The 25,743-nt window shown below is 37.0% G+C and overlaps 2 protein-coding genes across 14 annotated transcripts in view; one reads left to right on the top strand and one right to left on the bottom strand.

Annotated features, from left to right (window-relative positions):
* The window catches only part of sanbr (SANT and BTB domain regulator of CSR), a 73,314-nt gene extending 67,357 nt beyond the window's left edge, over positions 1–5,957 (top strand). For all 11 annotated transcript variants that reach the window (XM_073051067.1, XM_073051068.1, XM_073051075.1 and 8 more), the window contains 2 exons: positions 3,755–3,849; positions 4,692–5,957. In XM_073051067.1, the coding sequence (XP_072907168.1) occupies positions 3,755–3,849; positions 4,692–4,728 (132 nt within the window). In that variant the 3' untranslated portion in view covers positions 4,729–5,957. The remainder of the gene's footprint in view (positions 1–3,754; positions 3,850–4,691) is intronic.
* Positions 5,958–8,629: 2,672 nt separating this feature from the next.
* Positions 8,630–25,743, bottom strand: part of usp34 (ubiquitin specific peptidase 34) — a 300,100-nt gene continuing 282,986 nt past the window's right edge. For all 3 annotated transcript variants that reach the window (XM_073051066.1, XM_073051065.1, XM_073051064.1), the window contains one exon: positions 8,630–9,926. In XM_073051066.1, the coding sequence (XP_072907167.1) occupies positions 9,292–9,926 (635 nt within the window). In that variant the 3' untranslated portion in view covers positions 8,630–9,291. The remainder of the gene's footprint in view (positions 9,927–25,743) is intronic.

Consider the following 25,743-nt stretch of genomic DNA (forward strand, 5'->3'; position numbering starts at 1 on the left):
TTTAAAAACCTACAGAGAGCAATCAGAAGAATCATTTGGAGGGAAAAGGTGAAACATGAAAAGAAGTTAGCAAACAATATCCAAGTGGATAGACCATTAGTGGATATAGGATCACCAGAAAATAAGGCCAGAGAAATAATAATGGGGGACAAGCAGACGGAGATGAACTAAATGAGTATTTTGCATCAGTCTTCACTGTGGAAGATACTAGCAGGGTGTGAGGGAACAAAAGTGAGTGCAGTTACTATTACAAGGGAGAAGGCATTCAAAAAGTTGAAAGACCCAAGGGTACGTAAGTCACCCGGTCCACATGAACTGCACCCTAGGGTTCTGAAAGAGTTAGTGGTAATCACCCTTCAAAAATCATTGGACTCTGGCATGGTGTCAGAGGACTGAAAAATTGCAAATGTCACTCCACTCTTTAAGAAAGGAGGAAAACAGCAGAAAGGAAGTGATAGACCAGTTAACCTGACCTCAGTGGTTGGGAAGACGTTGGAGTCGATTGTTAAGGATGAGGTGATGGAGTACTTGGTGACACAGGACAAGATAGGATAAAGTCAGCATGGTTTCCTTAAGGAAAAATCATGCCTGATGAACCTGGTGGAATTCTTTGAGGTTACAAGTAGGATAGATAAAGGGGATGTAGTGGATATTTTATATTTGGACTTTCAGAAGGCCTTTGACAAGGTGCCCCACTCGAGGCTGCTTATCAAATTAAGAGCCCGTGGTATTACGGGAAAGTTACTGGTGTGGTTAGAACACTGGCTGACTGGTAGGAGGCAGCGAGTGGGAATAAAAGGATCCTTTTCTGGATGGCTATCAGAGACTAATGGTGTTCTGCAGGGGTCGTTGTTGCGACTGCCTCTTTTTATGTTGTATATCAATGACTTAGATGATAAAATAGATAGCTTTGTTGCCAAGTTTGCAGATGACACAAAGATTGGCTGAGGGCAGGCAGTGTTGAGGAAATAGGCTGCAAAAGGACTTGGACAGATTAGGAGAATGGGCAAGAAAGTGGTAAATGTTGGAAACTGCATAGTCATGCACTTTGGAAGTAGAAATAAATGTGCAGACTATTTTCTAAATGGAGAAAATCCACTGCGATGTATGGGACTTGGGAGTCCTTGTGCAGAACACTTTAAAGGCTAACTTGCAGGTTGAGTCTGTGGTGAGGAAGGTAAATGCAGTGTTAGCATTCATTTCATGAGATCTAGAATACAAGAGAAGGGATGTGGTGCTGAGGCCTCACCTTGAGTAGAATGAACAGTTTAGGCCTTCTCATCTAAGAAAAGGTGTGCTGGTATTGGTTCAGAGGAGGTCCACAAGGATGATTCCAGAAATGAAAGGGTTATCATACGAGGAACATTTGATGGCTCTGGGGCTGTACTCACTGGAATTTAGAAGGATGTGGGTGGGGGATCTCATTGAAACCTTTCAAATGTTGAAAGGCCTGGACAGAGCAGATGTGGAAAGAGTATTTCCCTTGGTGGGGGAAGCCTAGGACAAGAGGGAACAGCTTCAGGATAAAGGGGTGTCCATTTTAAACAGATGAGGAGAAATTTCTTTAGCCAGAGGGTGGTGAATTTGTGGATTTTTTTTTTACCACAGGCAGCTGTGTAGGCCTTAAATAAAAGCAGAAATTGATAGGTTCTTGATTGGACATGGCACCAAAGGTTACAGGACGTGGGGCTGAGGAGCGGGAAAAAAAGCATCAGCCATGATTGAATAGCGGAGTTGACTTGATGGGCCAGTGGCCTAATTCTGCTCCTATATCTTATGGTCTAAGAGTACAGGAGCCTGGTTCTGGGTGGCTCAGGAGGGATGAGCACAAAGTCATAATCGTGGATTTAATAGACAACTATTTCTATAATCATAGATGTATTTCCTTACAACCTAGGAGATCATTTGCTGGTTCACACCAATGTTATTTCCCCACTACTTTTCCTTGTTGACTATATACAGAAAGCATTGGACATCAGAATTGAACCTGGAGCTCTGGAGTCATGAGGAAATGGTTATACAACCCTGACACTGTGTTGTATCAAGATGCCAGGATGATGTGTTATCTCCCTGGCATCATGATCGAAGATGTCCACTCAATAGCTGAAAGGATAAGGAAATGAGGCTGTGGTCCACACGGGCACCACTGTCCTTGGTAAAAAGAGATGAAATCCTACAACAGAATTTGGAGAACAAATTAAAAAGCAGGACCTCTAAAAGGTACTAACCTCTAGAATATTACCAGTGCCAAATGCTAGTAAAGATATAAATGGCAAGATAATTAAAGACACAGAAACTGTAGGTGCTGTAATATAGAGCAAAATCTAAGCAGCTGGAGAAACACGGTGGATCAGAAGGCATCTGTGGAGGAAAAGGAATAGTCAAAGTTTCAGATAATTAAAATGTAGCTGCAGACGTGGCCTTTGGTCTCTAACTGGGCCTGTGACTCCGTAGTGTGCCACAGGGATTGGTGCTGGGTCAATTGTTGTTTGTCATCTACATCAATGATCTGTATGCTAATATGGTAAACTGGATCTGCAAATATGTCAATGATACCAAGATTGGAGGTGTAGTGGACAGAAAGGAAAGGTGTCAAAACTTGCAGCAGGGTCTGGACCAGCTGGAAAAATGGGTTGAAAAATGACAGATGGAATTTATTGCAGAGAAGTATGAGGTGTTGCACTTTGGGAGGCCAAACTAGCAAAGGACTTACATAGTTGACATTAAGGTACTGAGGAGCCTGGTAGGACAGAGGAATCTGGGAATGCAGATTGATAATTCCTTGAAAGTGTTGTCACGGTAGATAGGGTTGTAAAGAGAGCTTTTGACACATTGGCCTTCATAAGTCAAAGTATTGAGTACAGAAGTTGGGATATTATGTTAAACTGTATTAAGATATTGGTGAGGCCAAACTTGGAGCACAATATACAGTTCTGACCACCAACCCACAGAAAGATATAAATACGATTTTATTAAACAGTACAAAGAAAATATACAAGGATATTGCTGGAACTTCAGGGCCCAAGTTATGGGGAAAGATTAAATAGGTTTGAACTTTATTCCCTGGAGCATAGGAGAATGAGGAGAGATTTGAATGAGGCATACAAAATTATGAGAGTTATAGGTAGTGGAAAAAGCCTGCTTGCATTTACCCCAAGGTTGGGTGAGAATAGAACTAGAGGTCATAGATTGAGAAACATGAGGGAGAACTTCTTTACTCAGAGGGTGGTGAGTGTGTGGAATGAGCTGCCAGTATATATAGTGGATGCAATGTCAATGTCAACATTTAAGAGAAATTTGGTTAGGTACATGCATGAGAGGGTATGTGGAGGCTGTGGTCCGGGTGCAGGTCAAAGGGATTAGGCAGATTACAGTGTTGTCGTGTTCTGTGACTAGGATGGATGGCTATGAAATGTATTTAAGAGTGAGAGAACAGGAAATGTATGATATAAGCAATCCTGGACTAGCTACTAGGGCCAAGCAGCTCACTAGGGTATGAACTTGAGATTTTAAAAATGTGACATTAGGTGGGCATTGTGCCAGAGGATTAGAACTAGGGTGTATAAGCACAAAGTAATTAAAGCCCATTACAGAATTAAAAAGAAACAACTTAGAGGATGGTAGACTGAGGAAGTAGTAGACATGTATGTTGATGAGTGAGGATCAATGAAGCACAGTATTGACATTGACCTGTTGTATCAAATGCAATACTATGATAAAGCCAGTAATTTTAAATATGCTACAATTTTTGCAGTTTGCTGGTGGCATTTATTCCCGACTGGAATCTCAGTTTAAAGTCTGTCAACCAGCAACACCACGTCAGAATAATTCATCACAAAACATAATAAGGTAAACTGGATTTCTGGCTTTGTGATTTAAATGAACATAGATATAAAGCAGTTCTTGTCTAAAGGCTTTTTACAATACCTATCTAATGGAAATATAGATTACATGTAATCTACATTGATAAGAAATTTTTGCATTCCATTTGAATTTTAGGGTGTACATAAATTCTTTTGTGTCACTTGTACTGTATCACAGTTTTAATATAGAAGGGTCTGTGGTAACCAAGTGGGTACTTAATCGGGAGTTGTAGCAATGGCAAATATTTTTCATGTAAAGGACCTACTAAGGGCATAAAATATAGGACAGCCTAATGTCGTTGTGACACGAATGATTGAGAACTGATTCAGTTACACAAATAATGCTTTTCTCAGACTACACTAATAACATTACGTAGATTTTACAGGTTAGAAACAGGTTGAGTTCAACAGATGTGATATAAAAAACAGCTAATAGTGTTGCCAAATGTGGTGCAGCTTCGAGGCTGAATTAAGTATGTGTGCAAGTTGCCATAGTTTAGTTGGAAGACCCAAAGGTAGAACACATTCCTCTACACTTCTGCCATTGCCAGCAGTGTCAGAAAACATTGGTTACTGCTCCTTTTCAGTCATCATTACTTTCTCCAGCCATAGTGCACCTTGTTTGTTAGAGGTGCAAGTTGGCTGTTGATAACAGTTCAACAAAATGGCACCAAGTACTACCTCCTGTGGGATGTAGTCACTTCACAGCTTTGTTAGCTCCAATTGCATAAGGCAATCATTTTAATTAGCAGATAGCATGAAATATGCATCTTAAGTGTCATATTTGCTTAACCAAAGATTGAATGTGTTTTACTTTCTCACCTTTAGGTCGAAGGCCCGCTTATCTCAATTGCGCCCCACATAATGGATCCCAGAATCAACAGGAATGAACTCTTGATAAATGCCAACCTCCACAGCAATTTAAATGTGCATGTTTATTAACATTAAACATCTAATTAAGTACAGTGCACGAATAGTTTTCATAACTTTTCTGTAGATTATCCAGATTATAACATGGATATTTAAACAATTTATGCCATTTAAATAATTAACTCTTCTGCACTTGACAATATTCAAATTTAATTCAAATAGCCAAACTGCACTTATTGTATATGGGGAGGTGTTTTCCACTAAACTTCTTAGTGTAGTTTTTCTGGCTTTCTAAAAATAACAGCAAGTTCATAATTGTGAACTATAGTTAATTCTTCAAGTATGCAGATTTGATTACTTGGCATAAAATGGTTCAACTTAAACTTTAAATTGCTGGGCAATTCAGGAAAAAAAATTAAAATCTGGTTTGCTGCCATCTTGCAGCACTCGAAGGAAAGAATGGGTTGTATATTTATAGATGAAAATTTCCTACCTCTTAGCTTCATATTTGATTTGAATTTGATTGCCAGGTGGAAATTCCTTGAATTACATTTTCTACTAATTTATGAAAAGTGATAATTTTAAAAGCCATTTCTAGCATTCTGCACTAATTACATTAGTTTATACAATATAAAAAGTTGTACCAAAAATAAGCTCGCTGACTAAAACAATCATTTTTTATCCTTAATTTTCACATTTACTATGTAACATAAGCAATTCTGTACTATTCATTTGAACAACTATAAACATGGAATTTTGCTGATGGCCCAAAAAAGCTTACGGATAATTACACAAATTGAACAGTAACAGTAATCTGAATGTCTTACGGTTCATCTCACACATAATTCATCTACAAACAGCTACTGTAAAACATTTATAGTTCCTGCTTGAAATGCATTGCAGCCCGTGCAGAATGTGCATTTTCAGGTATGTTTTCAGGAAATCAACAACCAATAATAATAATTGACTGAATAGCCAGTAGATTAAAAGCAATTGGAATAGTAATTATATTCACCCTATGCATCTAAAATTAAGTTGTTGCCTGTTCAGTAACTCATTTAGATATCACTTTTGATACTTTGTACATTATTTTAGAAATATCTAAGTGAACCTTGTGAAAGATATTTATCAAACAGTGGCATACAAGACCATTATTATAGAATTGATTATAAACACATGAATAGCTCCAAAGTTTGCAATGACATTAAAGCTTATTTTGAATGACATTTGTCATGTAATCAATTTTTAAAACCAAATCCTGCAGACATATAATCAAATTACCCAATGGTGGAAAATACAGAAGTCGTTTGCTTCTGAAACTAGTTATTGTGACTTATCCAGCACCATACAGCACTTACTATTCTAGCAGGTTATTGTCTTTCATCTCTGAAAATACCGGTGTAACTGTTGGTATTAAACTGGTTTCTGTTCTTTGATTTCAGAAGATGGTAAAGCACATTACATCATGACATACCTCCCATTTCAAGCAAGAAGCTGATGCATAAAACTAAATGTATACTGCTCTTAATATTACTCTGAATTTCCAGTAGTACAAGTCATAATCAAAATCATGCATTATATACACACAGCGAATCGAGAAGCAGGAGAGGGGTTCTGCTGCCTGACTCCATGGTGTACAGGCATGTATTACATACAATGTTTGGGAGTAAGCCTGTACTTACATGAGTGGCTGTATAGTGGCAGATTCCTACGGAACTGCCAGCCATAGTCAAGATGACCTAGTTCAGTACATCTCCCAAAATTGTGTACTAAACTGGTAAATTACCTTCACCATCATTTAAATACAGTATGTTCAATGTCTCTCTCCCTGAAACAGAATGACCAGACACCAAACTTTTACTGTAGACACTGTATCTCATGCTCCAAACTCTTTAATCATCTCCAGTACTTACAAACAGACTTAAAGTGAACATGCTGGATATGCTGAACAAGCCAGGTAGCAATGACAGAGAGAAGTAATATAAGAACTGAAAAAAAATGGTGTGTGTGTGCCATGACAGAGCTCAAAAGAAAAAACAAATCAGAAAGCAATGTTTAGCTACTCATTGACTGGAAACCCAGGCATGGGATCGCAAGGCAATACCACGCCTCAAATCCTTTCAGACCCAAAGAACAGAAATAAGTGTCATTACATGCCACCATAAAGGTAGATGCTACTTTCAGAGCAGAGAAATTGCCCTAATCGTTTATTTGTAGAGGCAGTTATCACCAATTTAATGCATTTTAGTGTCTATTCAAATTCAGAGGTGCATAGTACATCCTTCTTAACCAGGTAGCCCCTGCTCTTGACAGCAGTAGATGAATAGATGTAGAGCACGTGCAAGAAGAGGAAGCAGTAACATCTAGGTAAGCAACAAGAAACTTGATTTCAAATACAAAGAAGCCTGTAAACGTACTATCATTCCACCTCAGTAGCACAGTACACAGCACACCTTCAACATTTTAACCATACTTATACATTCATGCATTCCACACATATGCTATTTATCAGAGTGCATTTTGAGATTGTATTCAGCATGTTTTAACCATATTAAGCATTAGTCCAGAGTGGCTGAAGCATGACTGGTGTAAAACTGCTGACTTGCACTCACTGCTGATGACCTTGCAGGATTATCTCAGTTCGTTTTTAACTAAAAACTATTTCACAGCATGTTCTTGAGTAGCAGGATATGGAATGGGTGGGGGTATAAATATCATTCTGAGTAAATACAAATTATCTGCACTATATATTAAAACTGCCTCATGTCAAGAGGTGAGAATAATCTCGTGCAGGAAATGAATATAATGAAAAGATACAAACTATTTTTACATAAAAGGCTACAAACCTTTACAGTTGCAATATCAGTTCAGAATATGTGGTCTTATTGCACTCCTGTCCCTTGCTTCCATTTCAGACAACTTTCCTACATGGAAAGCATCCTTTTGTTAACAGGACCCCTCGAAGTTTTCACTCAATGCTTCCAGATTATCTGGAATTAGAACAAACAAACATAGTAGTGTGGTAGTTAGCGCAATGCTTTACAGTAGAGGCAGCCCATGTTTAATTCCTGCTGCCTGTAAATTCATTCGCTCTCCCTGTGACCACGTAGGTTTCCTTCGGGTGCTCTGGTTTCCTCCCACAGTCCAAAGATGTACTGGTTGGTAGGTTCATTGGTCATTGTAAATTGTCATGTGATGAGGTTAGGATTAAATCAGGTTACTGTTGAGTAGAATGACTCGAAGGGGCGGAAAGGCCTATTCTGCACTCAAGCTCAATAAAGAAAATTAAAAACTTTTATTGTGTATTCCATATAAATCCATTTGTGTATATTTCCACATTAATTTCATTGACTGGACTATCTCTAACAATTATGGCAATGCAACTCCCCATTAGCACAATATATAAAAATAATTTTGAAATAATAATAAAAAAAAACTCAGGATATTGATAGAACTCACCTTTTCATTGTGCTTCATACATCTATGTGTTCAATACAGCAAATAATCCTCAACATTAAAATATGTTTAGACCATGAGCACTTGAAGTATCTAGTTGAATTGAAATATAGCTGCTGGTATGACTTACGATGATATCACTGAGTATCAGAGTAATCTAAAGGAAATTCTAATAAACGCTTATGGGTTTTGATACAGCAGTGATTTTTATAGTTATGAATAAATACCTCAATAGTTAGAAATGAATTAAATCCACTTTGATTGAAAACACTACTGTAAAATTACTGATCTTTCCATTCATTACAATCAACAAAAAGAGAATGAACTAGTGTAATTTTCATTTTAATTTTGTAATAGTTCAAATATTAATCCATTATTGTCTTCATTTTATTCATAACATTTGGCAATTTGTGTGCATCAAAAAAACATGGAGAACAATATAAAGTTCCAATTTTTATTTTGTGTGCTTTATTTCCACCATGGGAAACCTGTCAGATAAAGCACGTTATTTATGCCAGTTCATGTCTACAGAGGATTCTTAACAGAATCAAATTAATCGTGGTTGGTTTAGTATACAAGTAAACAACTTAATTTGGATAATAGAACCACGGAGATTTGAGGCAACTTGGCCTCCTTTAATAGAGTACAAAAACCGGCAACAAAAGACACAATATTATACACAGTAAAAATGCAATATTTTAAATTACATCATACAATGTGAGAAGAACAAAAATCTCCGTAACCCTTCACATCTAGATACACCCCAAATCTGGATGAAAAGCCACAACAAATTACTTATATGTAAAAGCTGACCATTAATATGATTTCCCTTGAGAAATATGCTGTAAATGCCTTTGCATTAAGTTATCTAGAAATTTGTGTTTAGTTTTCCACTTATCACATCTTCAAGCGCATAACTGCAACACACTGGATTTCTCTCATGGCTGAGATGCTTCTTCATACAAATAGCTAACAGGCATTCAAGCAGGAAAAATGTCACTTGACAGTGAAGCACAAAGCATCAGATTCAACAGGCAGAACAGAATTAAACTAAACTCAAACTGTATTTAAAAGGACAAAACTAGTCATGCTAGTAGTCTCATCAAGAAGTGGGTTGGTTCCCTCTGCTCAATATTCGTGTGACTGCACTAATAGTAGATTCAATGGTCCTGCACAAATTATCTAAAAGGTCCTGCTGTTGCATGTTAAAAAGTCCTCTGGAATGGGTACAGCTGTTGGATAAACCTGTTTCTGGGTCAAATGACGCCAGATTTTGAGCCTCACAGTTCCTAAGGTCAGTCAGATCAGATAAAACTGTAGCAGCAGGTGGTGGTGTAGGGGGAGAGTCAGAATCATCTTCATTCACACTAGTTTCCTTTTCTGAACTTAATAGTTCCTTCACCACTTTACAATTGTCTGCTGCATCCTCTCCCTGCAATTGTTCTACAGTGTCCTGGGGCCTATTGCTGATTAATGTCTCATGTGCACTCAAGGAAGAAACTTCCAATTTATCTTCTTTAATAGAAATAGGATCAGGGGTTGGTGGGTCTTGCTCGGTGCCTGGATCAATGACTGTTGAGTCTCTAGTTTCAGTGTCTGAGGTACTGCCCGGAGTTAATGCATCCCTAGGTTCTGTCCGAGTGTCGCTGGGCGTGCTATGTCCTGTGCTGTTGTCCATCAGATGTTCTTCATCACTGCTTACACGTCTCCTTTTAACAGGAGTGGCTCCTTCATCATCTATTAAAAAAAAGGGAAAACATTTAAACCTCATGTATTTCATAACCAAATTTTGGGAAAGAGTGATAAAATACTAATATTCTGAAGAATAAAATGCATTTAGTCATATAAATTTTTGATCAACAGGCTTTAGAATTCAATAAAAGGAGAGCAGAGATCAACCATATACGTGCTATCTGGAAGGTGAGAGAGACCAAATAAATGAGTGCATTGATAGTGTGAAGTCATGGCATGATCTATTGCTGTTTTAACACACACTAATAGAAATGGTGGAAGATTGAAATCAGAGATTAAAACAATCACTAGAAACATTTACAAAATGCTGGTGGAACACAGCAGGCCAGGCAGTACCTATAGGGAGAAGCACTGTCGACGTTTTGGGCTGACCCTTTGTCAGGCCCGAAACGTCCACAGTGCTTCTCCCTATAGATGCTGCCTGGCCTGCTGTGTCCCACCAGCATTTTGTGTGTGTTGCTTGAATTTCCAGCATCTGCAGATTTCCTTGTGTTTGCTAGAAACATTTAGCAGGCCTGACAATATTGATGAAATAGGTCACAAAAAAAAGTCAGCCTAAAAATAGTGTAAGTAGAAACAAGGAGATTATATGAAGTTACCAAAGGTAAATTCTCAGTGTTGACAATATTAAATGAAATGGTGGTTCTCTGGAATTCTTGGAAGTCAATGTGGAAGGTCATACTGTACCCTGTCAGAAGCTGGATGGTTTTCTTCAAACTTAAATTGGGCTTCACTGAAACACAGGAGGCTAAGGACACATTCATTAAAATGAAAATTGAGTGGAGTATTAAACTAAAAGGGAATCAAAATGTCAGGGTCATTCACAACAAGGAGAGCACATCATGAGCAGCAAACTGGTAGAGATTGCTGGAAATAGAGGAATGAACCAAGGCATCACAAAGGAAATAATCTTTTTGAAATGCCCAAAAGGACAGGGAAGATATATATGGTGCTAGAAACTCAACAAATAATATCAACAATTATAATCAGCAATGTGTTAAACATAGAGTTGGAAGAGATAGAAGATGAAGAAAAAGAAATGCAGTCTTGATTCTAACAGGAAAAGCAAGCATGTGGGAAAAATGGAACAAATATGGTCAAGGACTTTATTCATGGGGAGTCTATTTGTAGTTGGTTGAAAAAGGTATACATATTAAAAGTTATATAATGGAAGCCCATACACATCAACAAAGGAAGAGAAACTCTGATAATTAGTAGCATCTTTAGAGTTATTAATGCAGCAAAAAAACAAAGAAACAAGGGAGGGTGCCAAAGCAGAAATGAAACAAAATATTCCACATATCCCAAAGAGGCAGGATTACCAAGGACTTATTTGGAAAAACTCAATAAAATGAGAATTTATTCAATGCTGGAACAAGCTGAAACAAGCAGAGGAGAGAAGTGATGGTCAGTGGCCCTCCACTCGAGGAAGAGGCAAAGGATCTCAAGTTGCCCTGGTGGAGTGAATGGAAGAATAGACGAACTAGATGGCCATGGTGGAACTGTATAGAACAGTTAAGCGGAAACTCTAAAGGAACAGTGGTACTAAGATATAGATGGGGTATTCTGAGCAGGTGGAAAAAAATCTAGATTCAAGGTAGGATGAAATATCTACCGTCAGACAAAAACAAGCTGTAAGGTTATAAATTTGAAGGTTTACTTGTTTCTGTTCAAATGCCATTCATCTGAAGTTTTAACTCTTTATTTTAGTACAGGGCCTTCTTAACCTGCTGAGATTTTTTCAGCATTGTCTATATAAGGAGGGAGGTACAGTTGGCCCTCCATATACATGGGGGATTGGTTCCGGGACCCCTCGCGGATACCAAAATTTGCGGATGCTCAAGTCCCTTATGCAACCCGTCGCAATCCGGTGGACCTTAGGACCCAGCGGAACTCCAGACCTTATTTAACCTGTCTCAGTGCGGTGGACATTAAGACCTGGCGCCAGAGCTCTGAATGCGCAGTGTTTCTGTTCACGAAAATAATCACAATCACGATTGAAAATAAAGTGGAAATAATAAAGCAATCAGAAAGAGGTGAAATGCCATCGGTCATTGGAAAAGTGTTAGGCTACGTTGGTCAACGATCGGAACAATTTTAAAGGATAAAGTGAGAAAGGCTCTGCCCCGATGAAAGCTACAATTATTACTAAGTAAAGCAGTGGTTTAATTATTGGGTTTTTGATCCTCATATCAACCCGACACGGTGGAAAGTGCAATCGGGAGCGATCTGTCCCAAGTACCGAGAACTTCCATTTCCAAGCCCAGTGCTGAAACATACGTTCTTAAGTGTTTTATATGTATAGAAAGGTAAAATATATACTATACACTAAGACAAATGTTTGACTAACTGACGCTAAATACCGGATGTACCTGTTCCGAGAGTTAGAGAACTTCCGATTCTTTTCGATCCCGATGCATGATAATCCACGCACATCCTCCCGTATACTTTAAATCATCTCTAGATTACTTATAATACTTAATACAATGTAAATGCTATGTAAAATGGTTGTTATACTGCATTGTTTAAGGAATAGTGACAAGAAAAAAAGAGTCTGTACATGCTCGAACAACAAGTGTTGGAAGAGCATTTCCGGGTTTCCACGATCTGTGGTTGGTTGAATTCGTGCATGCGGAATCCGCAGATAAGGAGGGCCGACTGTATTTAGAAGGAATATCTCCAGATAAGATGGAGTGAGAAATTCTGCACCACAACTGCAGTGTAAAATGTTCAAGCAGCACCTGTTTTACCACTGAGGCCCTTCTTCCAAAACACTGATGATAGAACTGGCATTACCTCTTGTTCTGATCCTAAACTAGAACATTCCACTAACCCTAGCACACACTATACTTCTGAATCTTTTTCTTTCTTTGATTCTCTATTTGTATTTCAGAACACGAGCCAGTAACCAATATCCACGTTAAGTCCTCTGCCCCCCCAGGCTGACTTTGATTAGAACTTTTTCCATAAATCTACCTAACGGACCCTATTCCATTCTCTTTGGCAGTAGGCCCCAGATATAGTCCACTCTATTTCCAGCACCTACTTCTTCTCTTATCACTTTTAGAGTTACGACAGGATTCTCCTTGTTCTCACTTTCCAAGCCCACTAGCCTTCACATTTTGCAAACTATAAAGATTTATGGAGATTAGCTTATTTGTCACATGTACATCAAAACAACAAAAAATACAGTGAAATGTGTTGTTTGCATCAATGACCAAGAGTCTGAGGATGTGCTGAGGGCTAGGCCACAAGGTGTTGCCATGCATTGAGCACCAACATAGCATGACCACAAGTTACTAGCTTTGGAATGTGGGAGAAAACCAGTGCACCCGGATGGAACCCATGCAGTCACAGAGAGAATGTATAACCTTCTTACAGATAGAGGTAGGATTGAACGTCGATCACTGGCACTGTAGCCACTATGCTACATGCTGTCCTCTTCACAATTTCAGGCAATCCAATGTAATGTCACCAACAAGCACATTTTCTCTTCTCTTTCCTTATCAGTACTTCAGGGGACATTTCCCTCTAAAGCACCATGGTTTACTCACTCATTTCTAACAAAATCACTGTCCTTCCTGTGGCACCTCACTATGCAACAACAGAAAATGTTACATCAGCCCATATAGCCACTTCCTTTTCACTGCTCAGGGCCCAAACAATTTAAAGTGAAGCAGTGATCTATTGTCTTCAATGTAGTTCTCTGCAACTGTTGCTTATGAGGAAGACCAAACCTAGAGTGAGTTATATTTTGCAGAACACCTCTGTTCAGTACATGTGACCTTGAGCTTCGAATAGTCTGTCTTCTTATTCTTCCCTGACCTCCTATACTATTTCAATGAAGTATAATGTAAGCTTAAGGAAAAATGATATCTTTTGCCTCAGCAGACTTTATAAATCACTGACTTATAATGATTTCAGATAGACAGCATCTTATTTCTGATTTTCAACAACCTTAGTACTTAACCGTTTCTAACAATGATTATGTTTCCATTGCATATTCTCCACTATGACCTTCTATATATTCTTTTAAACCAATCTTTATCACCTTGCATCATTACTCTTTCACCTGAAGTAATGACAATAATCATTTAAAATAAGGTTACAAAATGATGCAACTACTGTGATTTGTGTATTATTTTACTTCTTGATGCCAAGGCAGGAGTCTATATTTCCAGAATGATTATTCCAACAGTTCTAAAACCTCTAAACATATAAAAATATTTTAATGGCATGACATAATGCTACTTTAACATACACTGATAGAAATGGTGAAAGATTGAAACAAAGAAATGCTAGAAACACTTAGCAGGCCTGGCAATATCTATGGAAAAGAAATAGAGTTAAAGCTGCAGATCAAAGATAATTGGTCTGAATGAGTAAAGAGGGAACACAAGTCAGTTTTAATAAGCAAAGATGATGAGGGTAAGTATGGCGAACACAAAGTGAAAATCACTAATGAGGTAAATCCATGGTTACAAATAATTTTAATTCCCTTTCCCATTCTCACACTGACCTATCTGTCCTTGGCATTCTCACCCTACTAGAGTGAGGCCAAACATAAACTAAAGGAACAGCACCTCTTATTCACCAGAATAATGCAATGAACTTGAACGCTCCAATTTATGGAAACCTCCTCCAACTCATTCCCTTTCTTGCTTCTGATCTACCAAGGCTCTCCCACACATAGCGTTTTCTCAACACAACTATATTTGCCCATCACCCACATGCTCTTCCTAGAGGCTCCAGTTCCCTTTGCATATTGTCCCCATCTACCCTCCATACATCCTTAATTCCACTCTTCACTTTCCATTCTTCTTAGATTCCATAACTTACAGCCTTTATTGTCTCTACTTATCATCTCATCTCCACCTTTCCCTTTCCCACCTGACTCCATCTACCAATCAACCCCTCACCACATGGATCCACCTTATCACTTAACAGCTCTTGCTCCAAACCCTTCTTCTCTCCTCTTTATATTCCTTATCTTCCCTTCTACTCCAATCCAGATGAAGGATCTTGACTTGAAACATCAACTGTGCATTTCCCTCAACAGGTGCTATCTGATCTGGTGAGTTCCTCCAGCAGCTTTTTTGCTCCATGACCTGAACAGTTAACTCTGCTTTTCATTTCACAGATGATGCCTAACCTGCTGAGTCTTTCTGGCATGTTTTGCTTTGATTCAAGTTATTAATTTAGTTTTTACTAATGCGGCACATTTGCTAATTATTAAGATATTGCCACTTCCTTAAGTAGACACAGTGCCTATAAAAAGTATTCACCCCCCTTGGAAGTTTTCCAGTTTTACAACACTGAATCACAGTGGATTTAATTTAGCTTTTTTGACACTGTTCAACAGAAAAAGACTCTTCCTTGTCAAAGTGAAAACAGATCTCTACAAAGTGATTTAAATTAATTACAAATTACAATTATTAAACACAAAATAATTGATTATATAATTACTCATGCCCTTCAAGTCAGCAGTTAATAGATGCACCTTTGGCAGCAATTATAGCCTTGAGTTTGTGTGGATAGTTCTCTACCAGCTTTGCGCATCTGGACTCTGAATTTTTACACATTCTTCTTAAAAAACGGCTCAAACTCTGTCAGAATGCACAGGGATTGTGCGTGAACAACCCTTTTCAAGTCCAGCCACATAATTCTTTATTGGAATGAGGTCTGGATTCTAATTTGGCTATTCCAGGACATTAACTTTATTGTTTGTAAGCCATTCCTGTGTAGCTTGGGCTTTATGCTTAGGGTCATTGTCTTGCTGCAAAACAAATCTTGCAAGTCGCAGTTCTCTTGCAGACTGCATCAGGTCTTCCACCAGGATTTCCCTGTATTTTGCTGCATTTATTTTACCCTCTACCTTCATAAAACTACCAGACCTGCTGCAGTGAAGTATCCCTACAGCATGATGCAGTTAGCACCATGCTTCACGGTAGGGATGTTGTGTTTTTGATGTGCGGTGTTTGGCTTATACCAAACATAGTGTTCAGTCTAATGGCTAAAAAGCTCAATTTTGGTTTCATCAGATCATAGAACCTTCTTCCAACGGACTTCAGAGTCTCCCATATGTCTTCTGGCAAACTCGAGCCAAGATTTCATATGAGATTTTTTTCCAGCTGTGGTTTTCTCTTTGCCAGTCTCCCAAAAAGCTCAACTGGTGAAGAACCCGGGCAACAGTTGTTGTACGCGCAGTCTATCCCATCTCAGCCACTGAAGCTTGTAACTCCTGCAGAGCTGTCATACCCTCAGTCAGTAGTTGAAGACAGCCTGCTCTAGGCAGATTTACAGCTGTGCCATATTCCTTCCATTTCTTGATGACTGACTCAACTGTACTCCTAAGGTTATTCAGTGGCTTGGAAATGTTCTTATATTCATCTCCTCACTTGTGCTTTTCAATAAACTTTTCAAGGAGTTGCCTGGAGAGTTCTTTTATCTTCATGCCAGGACACTGACTCACCAGCAGTTGGACCTTCCAGATACAGGTGTATTTTTACTATAACCAATAGAAACACCTTGACTGTACATAGTAATTTCTATTCAACTAATTATATGACTTCTAAAACCAACTGGCTGCAACAATGATGATTTGGTGTGTCACATTAATGGGGGTGGGGTGAGGTGAATACTTAAGCAATCAATTATTTTGTGTTTTATATTTGTAATTAATTTAGATCACTTTGTAGAGATCAGTTTTCACTTTGACACAAAAGAGTCTTTTTCTGTTGGTCAGTGCCAAAAAAGCCAAATTAAATCCACTGTGATTCGATGTTGTAAAACAATAAAACATGAAATCTTTGGAGGGGGGTGAATACTTTTTGCAGGTAGTGGATCTATATAATGCAATCCACAGGGGAAAAAAGTCTCTAATCTTCTGTTGCTAATTTTGAAGTACAATAAAAGGCTATTTTTCTTTGCAGTTATACAAGTTTCCAAATTTATTTTTATAATAAGATTCTATATGAAAGCTTATTTGTTGCTTGATACTCTTACAAAATTTTACTATAACAATTTGAAGAAGTCTACCATTTTAATTTTGGTTTGCATATCAAATATACCCATGTACATGTTACTTTTACTGAAATGCAGTTATTCAATTTATTTTAGGAGTACTTTAAATGGAAGTAATTTCACTCTCAGCTATAATTTTAATAAAAGAATGATGGATTGTTTTGACTTAATGGACAGTTGCAAGAAAAAGTTTGTGACCCCTTTGCAATACTTGGTTTTCAGCATTAATTACTCATAAAATGTGGTCTGATCTTCATCAGTCACAATAATAACAAACACAATCTGTTTCTCACTAATAACACAAACAATTGCACTTAATCATGTTAATACTGTTAAAATTGTTTAATATTTAAACAATCACAGTCTAGGTTCAAAGAAGTATGTGACCCTCTGGGGTAATGCCTCTACAAAAGCTATTTAGAATCAGATGTTCCAATCAATGAGATGAGATTCGAGGTGTAGGTTGTAGAGGTGCCCTGCCCTATAGAAAAGACACACAAAGTCAGGTTACTGACCGAGCCTGCTCGTCTCAAGAAAGATCTGTTTATGTGCACCAAACCTCGATCAAAGCAATTTTCAGAGGACTTTAGAAGAATTGTAGAGATGCATGAAGCTGCAAAAGGCTACAATAGTACTTCTAAAGACCTGAGTGTTCATCAGTCCACAGTAAGAGAAAATGTCTACAAATGGAGGGAATTCAATACCGTTGCTACTCTCACTAGGTGTGGGCATCCTACAAAGATCATAGCAAGAGCACAACAAGCAATGCTGAAGGAGGTGAAAAAGAACCCAAAGGTAACACCAAAAGACCTGCAAAATCTCTAGAACTTGCAAAATAGTCTGATCATGTGTCCACGATATGAAAAACACTAAACAAGAACAGTGTTCATGAAAGGACACCACAGAGGAAACCACTGCTCTCCAAAAAAAATGCTGCACATTACAAAAGACCACTTGGTTGCTCCACATGCTTCTGGGACCAGGTTCTGTGGACAGATGAGACAAAAGTGGAATTTTTTTGGCAGAAGTGCACACCACAATGTTTGGAGGGAAAAGGGCACTGCACATGAACACCAGAACTTCATCCCAACCGTGAAGCATGGTGGAAGGAGCATCATCATTTGGGTCTGCTTTGCTGCAGGGCCTGGACAATTGTTGAGGAAACGATGAATTCCAAATTGTATCAAGACATTTTACAGGAGAATGTCAGAGTAGCGGTCTGTCACCTGAAGCTTAATAGAAATTGGATGATGCAACAAGCCAATGATCCAAAACAAAAGAGTAAATCAACAACAGAAAATTTGAAGTATTTTTAAAAGAAGAACATCTGTGTTTTGGAATGGTCAAGTCAGAGTCCAGAACTTGACCCAATATAGATGATGTTGCATTACCTCAAGAGGGCTGCTCATACAAGGTATCCCAGAAATATTGATGGAAGATCACCAGGAGATGCTCATGGAGTGAGCACAGTTTCAGATTCGCTCCATAACCTTTACTTTTTTAACCTATGATCACCCTTATTTAACTTATTTTTACCTACACCAAAAGATTCTTGCTACTTTTTTGGACTTATCTTTAAGAGTGTACTGTGAATTTTGAAGAAATGAGTACAGAAATGGCTTTAAGATCTAAAGGGCGAGACCCTGGGAAAGATTCTAACGACAATGGAAAGAAAAAAAAGACTTATGATATGTTATTGGAGCTCTTAAATGAAAAATTTGAAGAACAACGACAAACTTTCAAACAAGATCTAAAGGCTTTCCAGGATTCTATGGATAAGACTGATTTCGAAGTTAAACAGCAACAAACTCTAATCGCAACTTTGCAAGAGGACGCTCGGAAGCGAGACTTGATAATCGAGAAACTGGAGCAGAAATTACCTTCGGCGACTAAACAGGTGGAAACACTTAAAGCCAAGAGTGTTGACTTTGAAAATCGGTCCAGAAGACAGAACTTACGCATACTTGGTCTCCCGGAAGGTATTGAACAAGGGGACCCCTCGAAGTATTTTGCTCAACTTTTAAAGGATGTGTTCCCTTCTGTATTCCCAGACAGTCCTCCATTACTTGATTGTGCCCATAGAATTATGCGCCGATCACCAAGTTTTTCATCTAAACCACCTGTTGTAATTGTTCGATTTCATTATGTGCATGTCAAAGAGCAACTTATTCGTGTGGCTCGACGTTTAGGGATGGTTAAACTTAAAGATTTCCAATTCCGATTAGTTGCGGATTTTAGCCCAGAAGTAATGAAGGGAAGGCTAGTTTTTAAACCTTTGATGTCCGAATGTTATGAGAAAAATCTAAAACCAGCGCTTTTATACCCTGCGAAACTTAGAATCTCGCCTCCGAATGCACCACGACGTGTTTTTCTCTCCACATCTGAAGCTCGAAGCTTTCTGGATGAGAATTATCCTACTGCTTCAGATTCTCATCTCTAATAAATGTATGGTTTTGATCGTTACAAGATAGTTTTTGTTTCCAAAATCAGATTTTGTTTCTGGCTATTGGTGTAGGTTTATTCTACATTTTATATTCCAATTAAAGTTTTTTTTTATCGATGTACTAATCCTTTTAATTTACTTACTTTAACCATTGTATTTTATTTTTGGTCATTATTATTAATCCTTTGAAGGTGAATTTTTTTTAACGGTTTGATATATATCCTTTTCATTTTTTGTCTAAGATGGCGGTATTTTCTCTAAAATATTTCTTGCTTTTTTTCGATTTCACCATTATTTTCTCTCGTCTTCTTCCTATAATGCATTTCTTATCACATTTTAACTTTTATTTGTTTGGGTTTTAACCCAATTTATGTTACCACTGGTTATATTCTTTTTTTTATTACTAGCAATTATATTAAGAAGTTTGTTTTAGTATAGTGTTAATTACTTTTTTGGAGTTTGGGTGGATCTTTTTTCCCCTCCTTTATATATTTGGAGTTGCCTTCTGGTGATACAGGGGTAGATTTAGTATCATTCCTTTTTTTCCTGGCCTCCTTAAGGCTCAGGAGGGTCTTTTTTTCGTGGGTGGTGGGTGGGGGGTTCTTTTCTAACTCTATTGTTCTTTTTACTAAGTTTTTTTCATTTGGGCTGATTTCAAACTACTAAAATGTCTGTGTTGTCGTCATTTCCGGGTCCGCCCCTTATTTTTGCTCCTCTTCCGAGTGCATGAGTTCATAATCTGGTTAACTCTTTAAAAGGGTTGATTTTAGAAATATGGCTCAGACCATTAATTTTGTCTCTTGGAATACTAATGGCTTAAACCATCCGATTAAACGGAAAAAGATTTTCAAAGTATTCCAAAGACTGAATGCACATATTATTTTTGTACAAGAAACTCATGTGAAGAAAGAGGACAATCAACGTTTTTTTTTAGGTTTTGGAGGGGTTATCAGTACCATTTGAATTCAAATGCCAAAGTAAAAGGAGTTTCAATTTTTATTGACTCCTCTATTACATTTGTCCAACACGATATTATTTCGGATCCGAATGGCAGATTTTTTTAAATTACTGGGTTACTTTTTAACAAGAAGGTTGCTATGGTTAATGTTTATGCTCCAAATGTGGATTATCCTGATTTCTTTAAGTCCTTATTTACTTTTCTACCTAATCTAAATGAATATATATTAATAACGGGTGGTGACTTCAATTGCTGTTTAAATCCTTTGCTGGACAGATCTATATCCACCCAGACTTTACCCAATAAGTCTGCCACTTACATTAACTCTTTTTTGACTGATAATGGAATTTTCGATATTTGTTGATTTCAGCATTCTAAGGACAAAGTGTTTTCATTTTTCTCACGTTTACCATTCTTACTCGAGAATTAACTTTTTTTTATTGATTCTTGTTTTATTCCATCTGTAATTGGTTGTAATTATGACATTATAGCCATCTCTGATCATGCTCCATTGAAACTTTCTATTAAATTAATGGATACAGCTTCTAGTATTAGGCAATGGTGATTTGATTCTACCTTACTGCAAGATCCGGATTTCATTAAATTTATGAAAGAACAGATTGATTTCTTCTTTTCAACTAATTTCACAGATGAAATTTCTTGTGGAACACTTTGGGACACTTTTAAAGCATATATACGTGGACAGATTATCTCCTATTCCGTTGGTTTGAGAAAATGTATTAAGGAGGAAACTCTTTTATTGGTTGATAAAATTAAAGAAATTGACAAGAAATTATCGATTACTCCTAGTAAGGAGCTTTACAAACAAAGGGTTGAACTTCAAATGGAACAGTTTATTACTTACATCTTCGATTGAAAATCAATTAATGAAAACCAGATCTGATTTTTATATAGATAGTGATAAATCGGGTAAACTGTTAGCTAACCAATTGAAGAATGCTTCGGTTAAACGTCAAATTATTAAGATTCGTCAACAGAATGGTGAATTGACAGTTAACCATGATGAGATAAACAAATCTTTTCAAGATTTTTATACCTCCCTGTATCATTCTGAATTCCCTCATGATCATAATATCATGCATGTTTTTTTGGGAAATTGAATTTTCCAAAATTATCATTAGATGATCTTTCAATATTAGAAACTTCTATTATGGATGCAGAAATTAAAGGGGTTGTTTCCTCTATGAATTCTGGGAAAGCACCAGGTCCAAATGGGGTTTACAGTGGAATTTGTAAAGTGTTTTTCCTCTACTCTTTCTCCTTGGTTATGCAGGGTTTTTGAAGAAGCAATTAGATTAGGTAAACTGTCACAATCTTTTCATAGATCTTCCATTTCTTTAATATTGAAAAAAGATAAAGACCCCACTGACTGTGCATCCTATAGACCAATATCCTTATTGAATGTAGATTCCAAGATCCTTTCCAAGTTACTGGTGTCCAGACTGGAGAAGGTATTACCTCAAATTATCTTGGAAGATCGAACTGGTTTTATTAAAAATCGCTATTCTTTTTTCAATATTAGGAGATTATTGAATATTGTTTATACTCCTTCACCTAACACCTCAGAATGTGTCATTTCATTAGATGCAGAGAAAGCATTTGATAGAGTTGAATGGCCATACTTATTTATGGTGCTTGAGAAATTTAATTTTAGTTTGACATTCATATCCTGGATTAAACTGATATATCATACTCCAGTAGCCTCGGTCTTTACTAACAATCAAAGATCTCCCTTTTTTCGTTTATTTTGGGGTACCAGGCAAGGCTGTCCTTTTAGTTCATTATTATTTGATATTGCTTTAGAACCTTTGGCAATTGCTATTAGAGACTCACCGAACATTTTTGGCATTACTCGTGGGATGGATACACATAAGTTATCATTATATGCAGATGACTTGTTATTATATATTTCTGATCCTGAGAAATCCATTCCTGTAGTTATATCATTGTTGGCTCAATTTAGTAATTTTTCCAGGTATAAATTAAATCTTAATAAGAGTGAATTGTTTCCCTTAAATAGACAGGTTCCAATTTATGGAAATTTACCTTTTAAATTAGTTAATGATTCTTTTACATACTTAGGGATTAAAATTACAAAAAATCATAAGGAGTTATTTAAGGTTAATTTTTTACCCTTAATTGATCAGATTAAATGTTTGTTCACTAAATGGTCACCATTATCTTTATCTCTGATAGGTCGGATTAATGCTATTAAGATGATTATTTTACCCAAGTTTTTATATATATTTCAAGCAGTACCAATTTTTATTCTGAAATCTTTTTTTGACAATGTTGATTCAAAAATTTCCTCATATATATGGCAGAATAAAAATCCTAGATTAGGTAAAAAAATATTTACAGAAGGCAAGGAGGGAAGGTGGATTGGCATTGCCTAATTTTAGATTTTATTATTGGGCAATTAATATCCGATATTTGATATGTTGGTTAAAGGATTGGGATTTATCTTTTAGCCCTCATTGGGTAAACCTGGAAACTGGAAACTAAATCTGTACAAGGATTTTCATTGGCTTCTATTTTAGGGACTTCTCTTCCCTTCGCTCTTTCTAAATTGCAGAAACGAATTGACAATCCGCTAGTTAAACATACTTTACGCAAATGGTTTCAATTTTGGAAATTTTTTGGGTTGAATCAATCTGTTTTAACTATTCCTATTGTATCCAATTTCTTTTTTCATCCTTCTATTATAGACCAAGCTTATTCAGCTTGGAAGACTAAAGGATTACTATGATTTTCTGACTTATTTTTGGATAATTGTTTTATGTCTTTTGAACAATTATCTAATAAATATAATTTGCCTAGATTTCATTTTTTTTGATATTTACAGATTAGGAATTTCTTAAACACTGTACTTCCTACCTTTCCAAATCGAGTCTTCGGGTATTTTGGAGAATTTGTTAGAACTAAATCCTTCTCAGAGAGGTATAATATCAAAACTTTATAATATAATTAGGAAAATATGTTCAGAGGCCTTTTATAAGATTAAAAATGATTGGGAAAGAGAACTTAACCTTACTATCCCTATTGAGAATTGGGATAAAATTCTTCAACTAGTTAACTTATCATCTATATGTGCTAAACATTCATTAATACAGTTCAAAGTTGTGCACAGGGCTCATATGTCCAAGGATAAATTGGCTCGTTTTTATTCCCATATAAATCCTATATGTGACATATGTCGTTCTGAGATAGTGTCTTTAACTTGTATGTTTTGGTCATGTCGGCTTTTGAAAAAATATTGGAAAGACGTTTTCGATATTATTTCCACGGTACTGAACATTGATTTACAACCTCATCCTATTACTGCAATTTTTGGTTTACCAATGATGGACTCAATCCATTTATCTTCTTCTGCTTGTCGAATAATTGCATTTCTTACATTAATTGCTAGAAGATCTATTTTGTTGAATTGGAAAGAAATTAATCCCCCTACCGTATTTCATTAGCTTTCTCAAACTATGTTATGTCTAAATTTGGAGAAAATTAGAAGTGTTGTATTTGACCCTTCTATTAAATTTGAAAAGACATGGAGACCATTTATTCAATATTTTTATATGATGTAATTTGACCCTGTTCCAAGCCTATTCGTTTTTCCGATTTTGATTATATATATGTTGAGAGGATATGTTGGCGACACTGATGATTTTGTACTTTTTTTAAAATATACACTATAAACAGCCCATTATTCAAATTTTTTTCTTCTTTTCTCTTTAATAGTTACTGTTAGGTTGTGTTATGCCCTCGGTCCCCTCCTTTGTGAGAATCGCAAGAGCCCTAGTCGAGGGGGGGTCAACTGACCCAAGAGAGAAAGAGACGTGCGGAAGACCACGTTCTCCCAAGAAGCAGAATAAAGGCGACATTGACTATTGTCTCATGGAGACCATGTGAAAAGCCCTCGGGCAAAGTGAGCTGGTTGAGAGAGAGATCGCATTACCTGCAACCTGATTGACACCTGCGATCCCGTGAAGAAGTATAAAGGAGGGTCTGAGGGGGGGGGAACCCTCAGACGCACCAAGGAGACACCAAGGAAGCACGATACCGATTCCCGTGGGAGCGGGAAGCCATTTTGAAGGAAGCCACGTGCGTTAGATTCCAAATTTTGAATCTGTGGCTAGAACCAACGGAAGACTGCTTTTAACTAACAACGGGGAAGCCTGCTCCCCTGATTCCAAGGATTTGCTCTGCAAAGACAACGGGCAAGTGTTTATCCTTTCTAAACCACCTCTCTCTCTACAACGTGAAAACCCCAGCGGTTCCCAAAAGGGAAAAGCCTGCAAACTTCTGAGTGACTCTTTATATTTCAATTGGACTCAGTATTACCCCTAGACAACTATAGAGCTTATTTCTGATTGATTATTATTACACCGGTGTTTTAGATTGAGTTTTGACGATGTATATGAGCTGAATGTTTTGTATTAACCATATGCTTGTGCCCCTTTTTGAATAAAACGTTTGAAAATAGTAGCATCCGACTCAGCTGATCCCGCTATCTTTGCTGGTAAGTTACCTGGTTACAGGGTTATGTAACAGTTGTTAGATTAGTTTTTCTTAGGGTTCAATTTTTTTTTCTTTTTCTCTTTTCTTTTTTTTAATATATATATATACCTAGTTTTGTTCTGTTTATATGATATTTGTATCATTCATGATTTGGGAAGACTTAACTATATTGTAACTATTGCTTGTGTATCCTTTTATGTTCAGTTTAACTTTGTAAGTTTGTAATCCCACTATTTATGTACTAATCTTATCATGTTGATATTAATAATAATAATAATAAAAAGATTGAAAAAGAAAGAAAGAAATATTGATAAACCAAAACAGTTTTGTATGGAGGAATGATCTAAAATTCCTCCTTGCCATTGTGTAAGTCTGAATAGTAGCTCCAGGAAATATTTGGTGGAGGATTTTGCTGCTAAGGGAGGTTCTACCAGTTATGAAATACATGAGTTCACATACTTATTCCAGCCTGAACTGTGAATGATTAAATAATGTGTTCAAAAAGACATGAAAAGTACAATTGTTTGTGTGCTATTAGTTTAGGCAGACTGTGTTTACCTATTATTGTGACTTAGATGAAGATCAGACTATATTTTGAGTACCTAATGCAGAAAACCAAGTAATTGCAAACCATTCACAATTTTTTTCTTGCAACTGTACTTGGAGACAATCACGTTGTTTTGGCTAAGGTAGCTTCCTGAACATGAAGGAATTACAACTGCTGGTTTATTTCCTAAACTAGTCCAATTTTATTCCCTTTAAAGATATTTTGGATTCCTTCGGTGTTATATTGAAAAGCTGTCTCAGAGAACTTCTTAAACTTATTGGCAGCTCTCCATTTC

Source organism: Hemitrygon akajei, chromosome 7 (genome assembly GCF_048418815.1).
Source record: "Hemitrygon akajei chromosome 7, sHemAka1.3, whole genome shotgun sequence".
NCBI lineage: Eukaryota > Metazoa > Chordata > Chondrichthyes > Myliobatiformes > Dasyatidae > Hemitrygon > Hemitrygon akajei.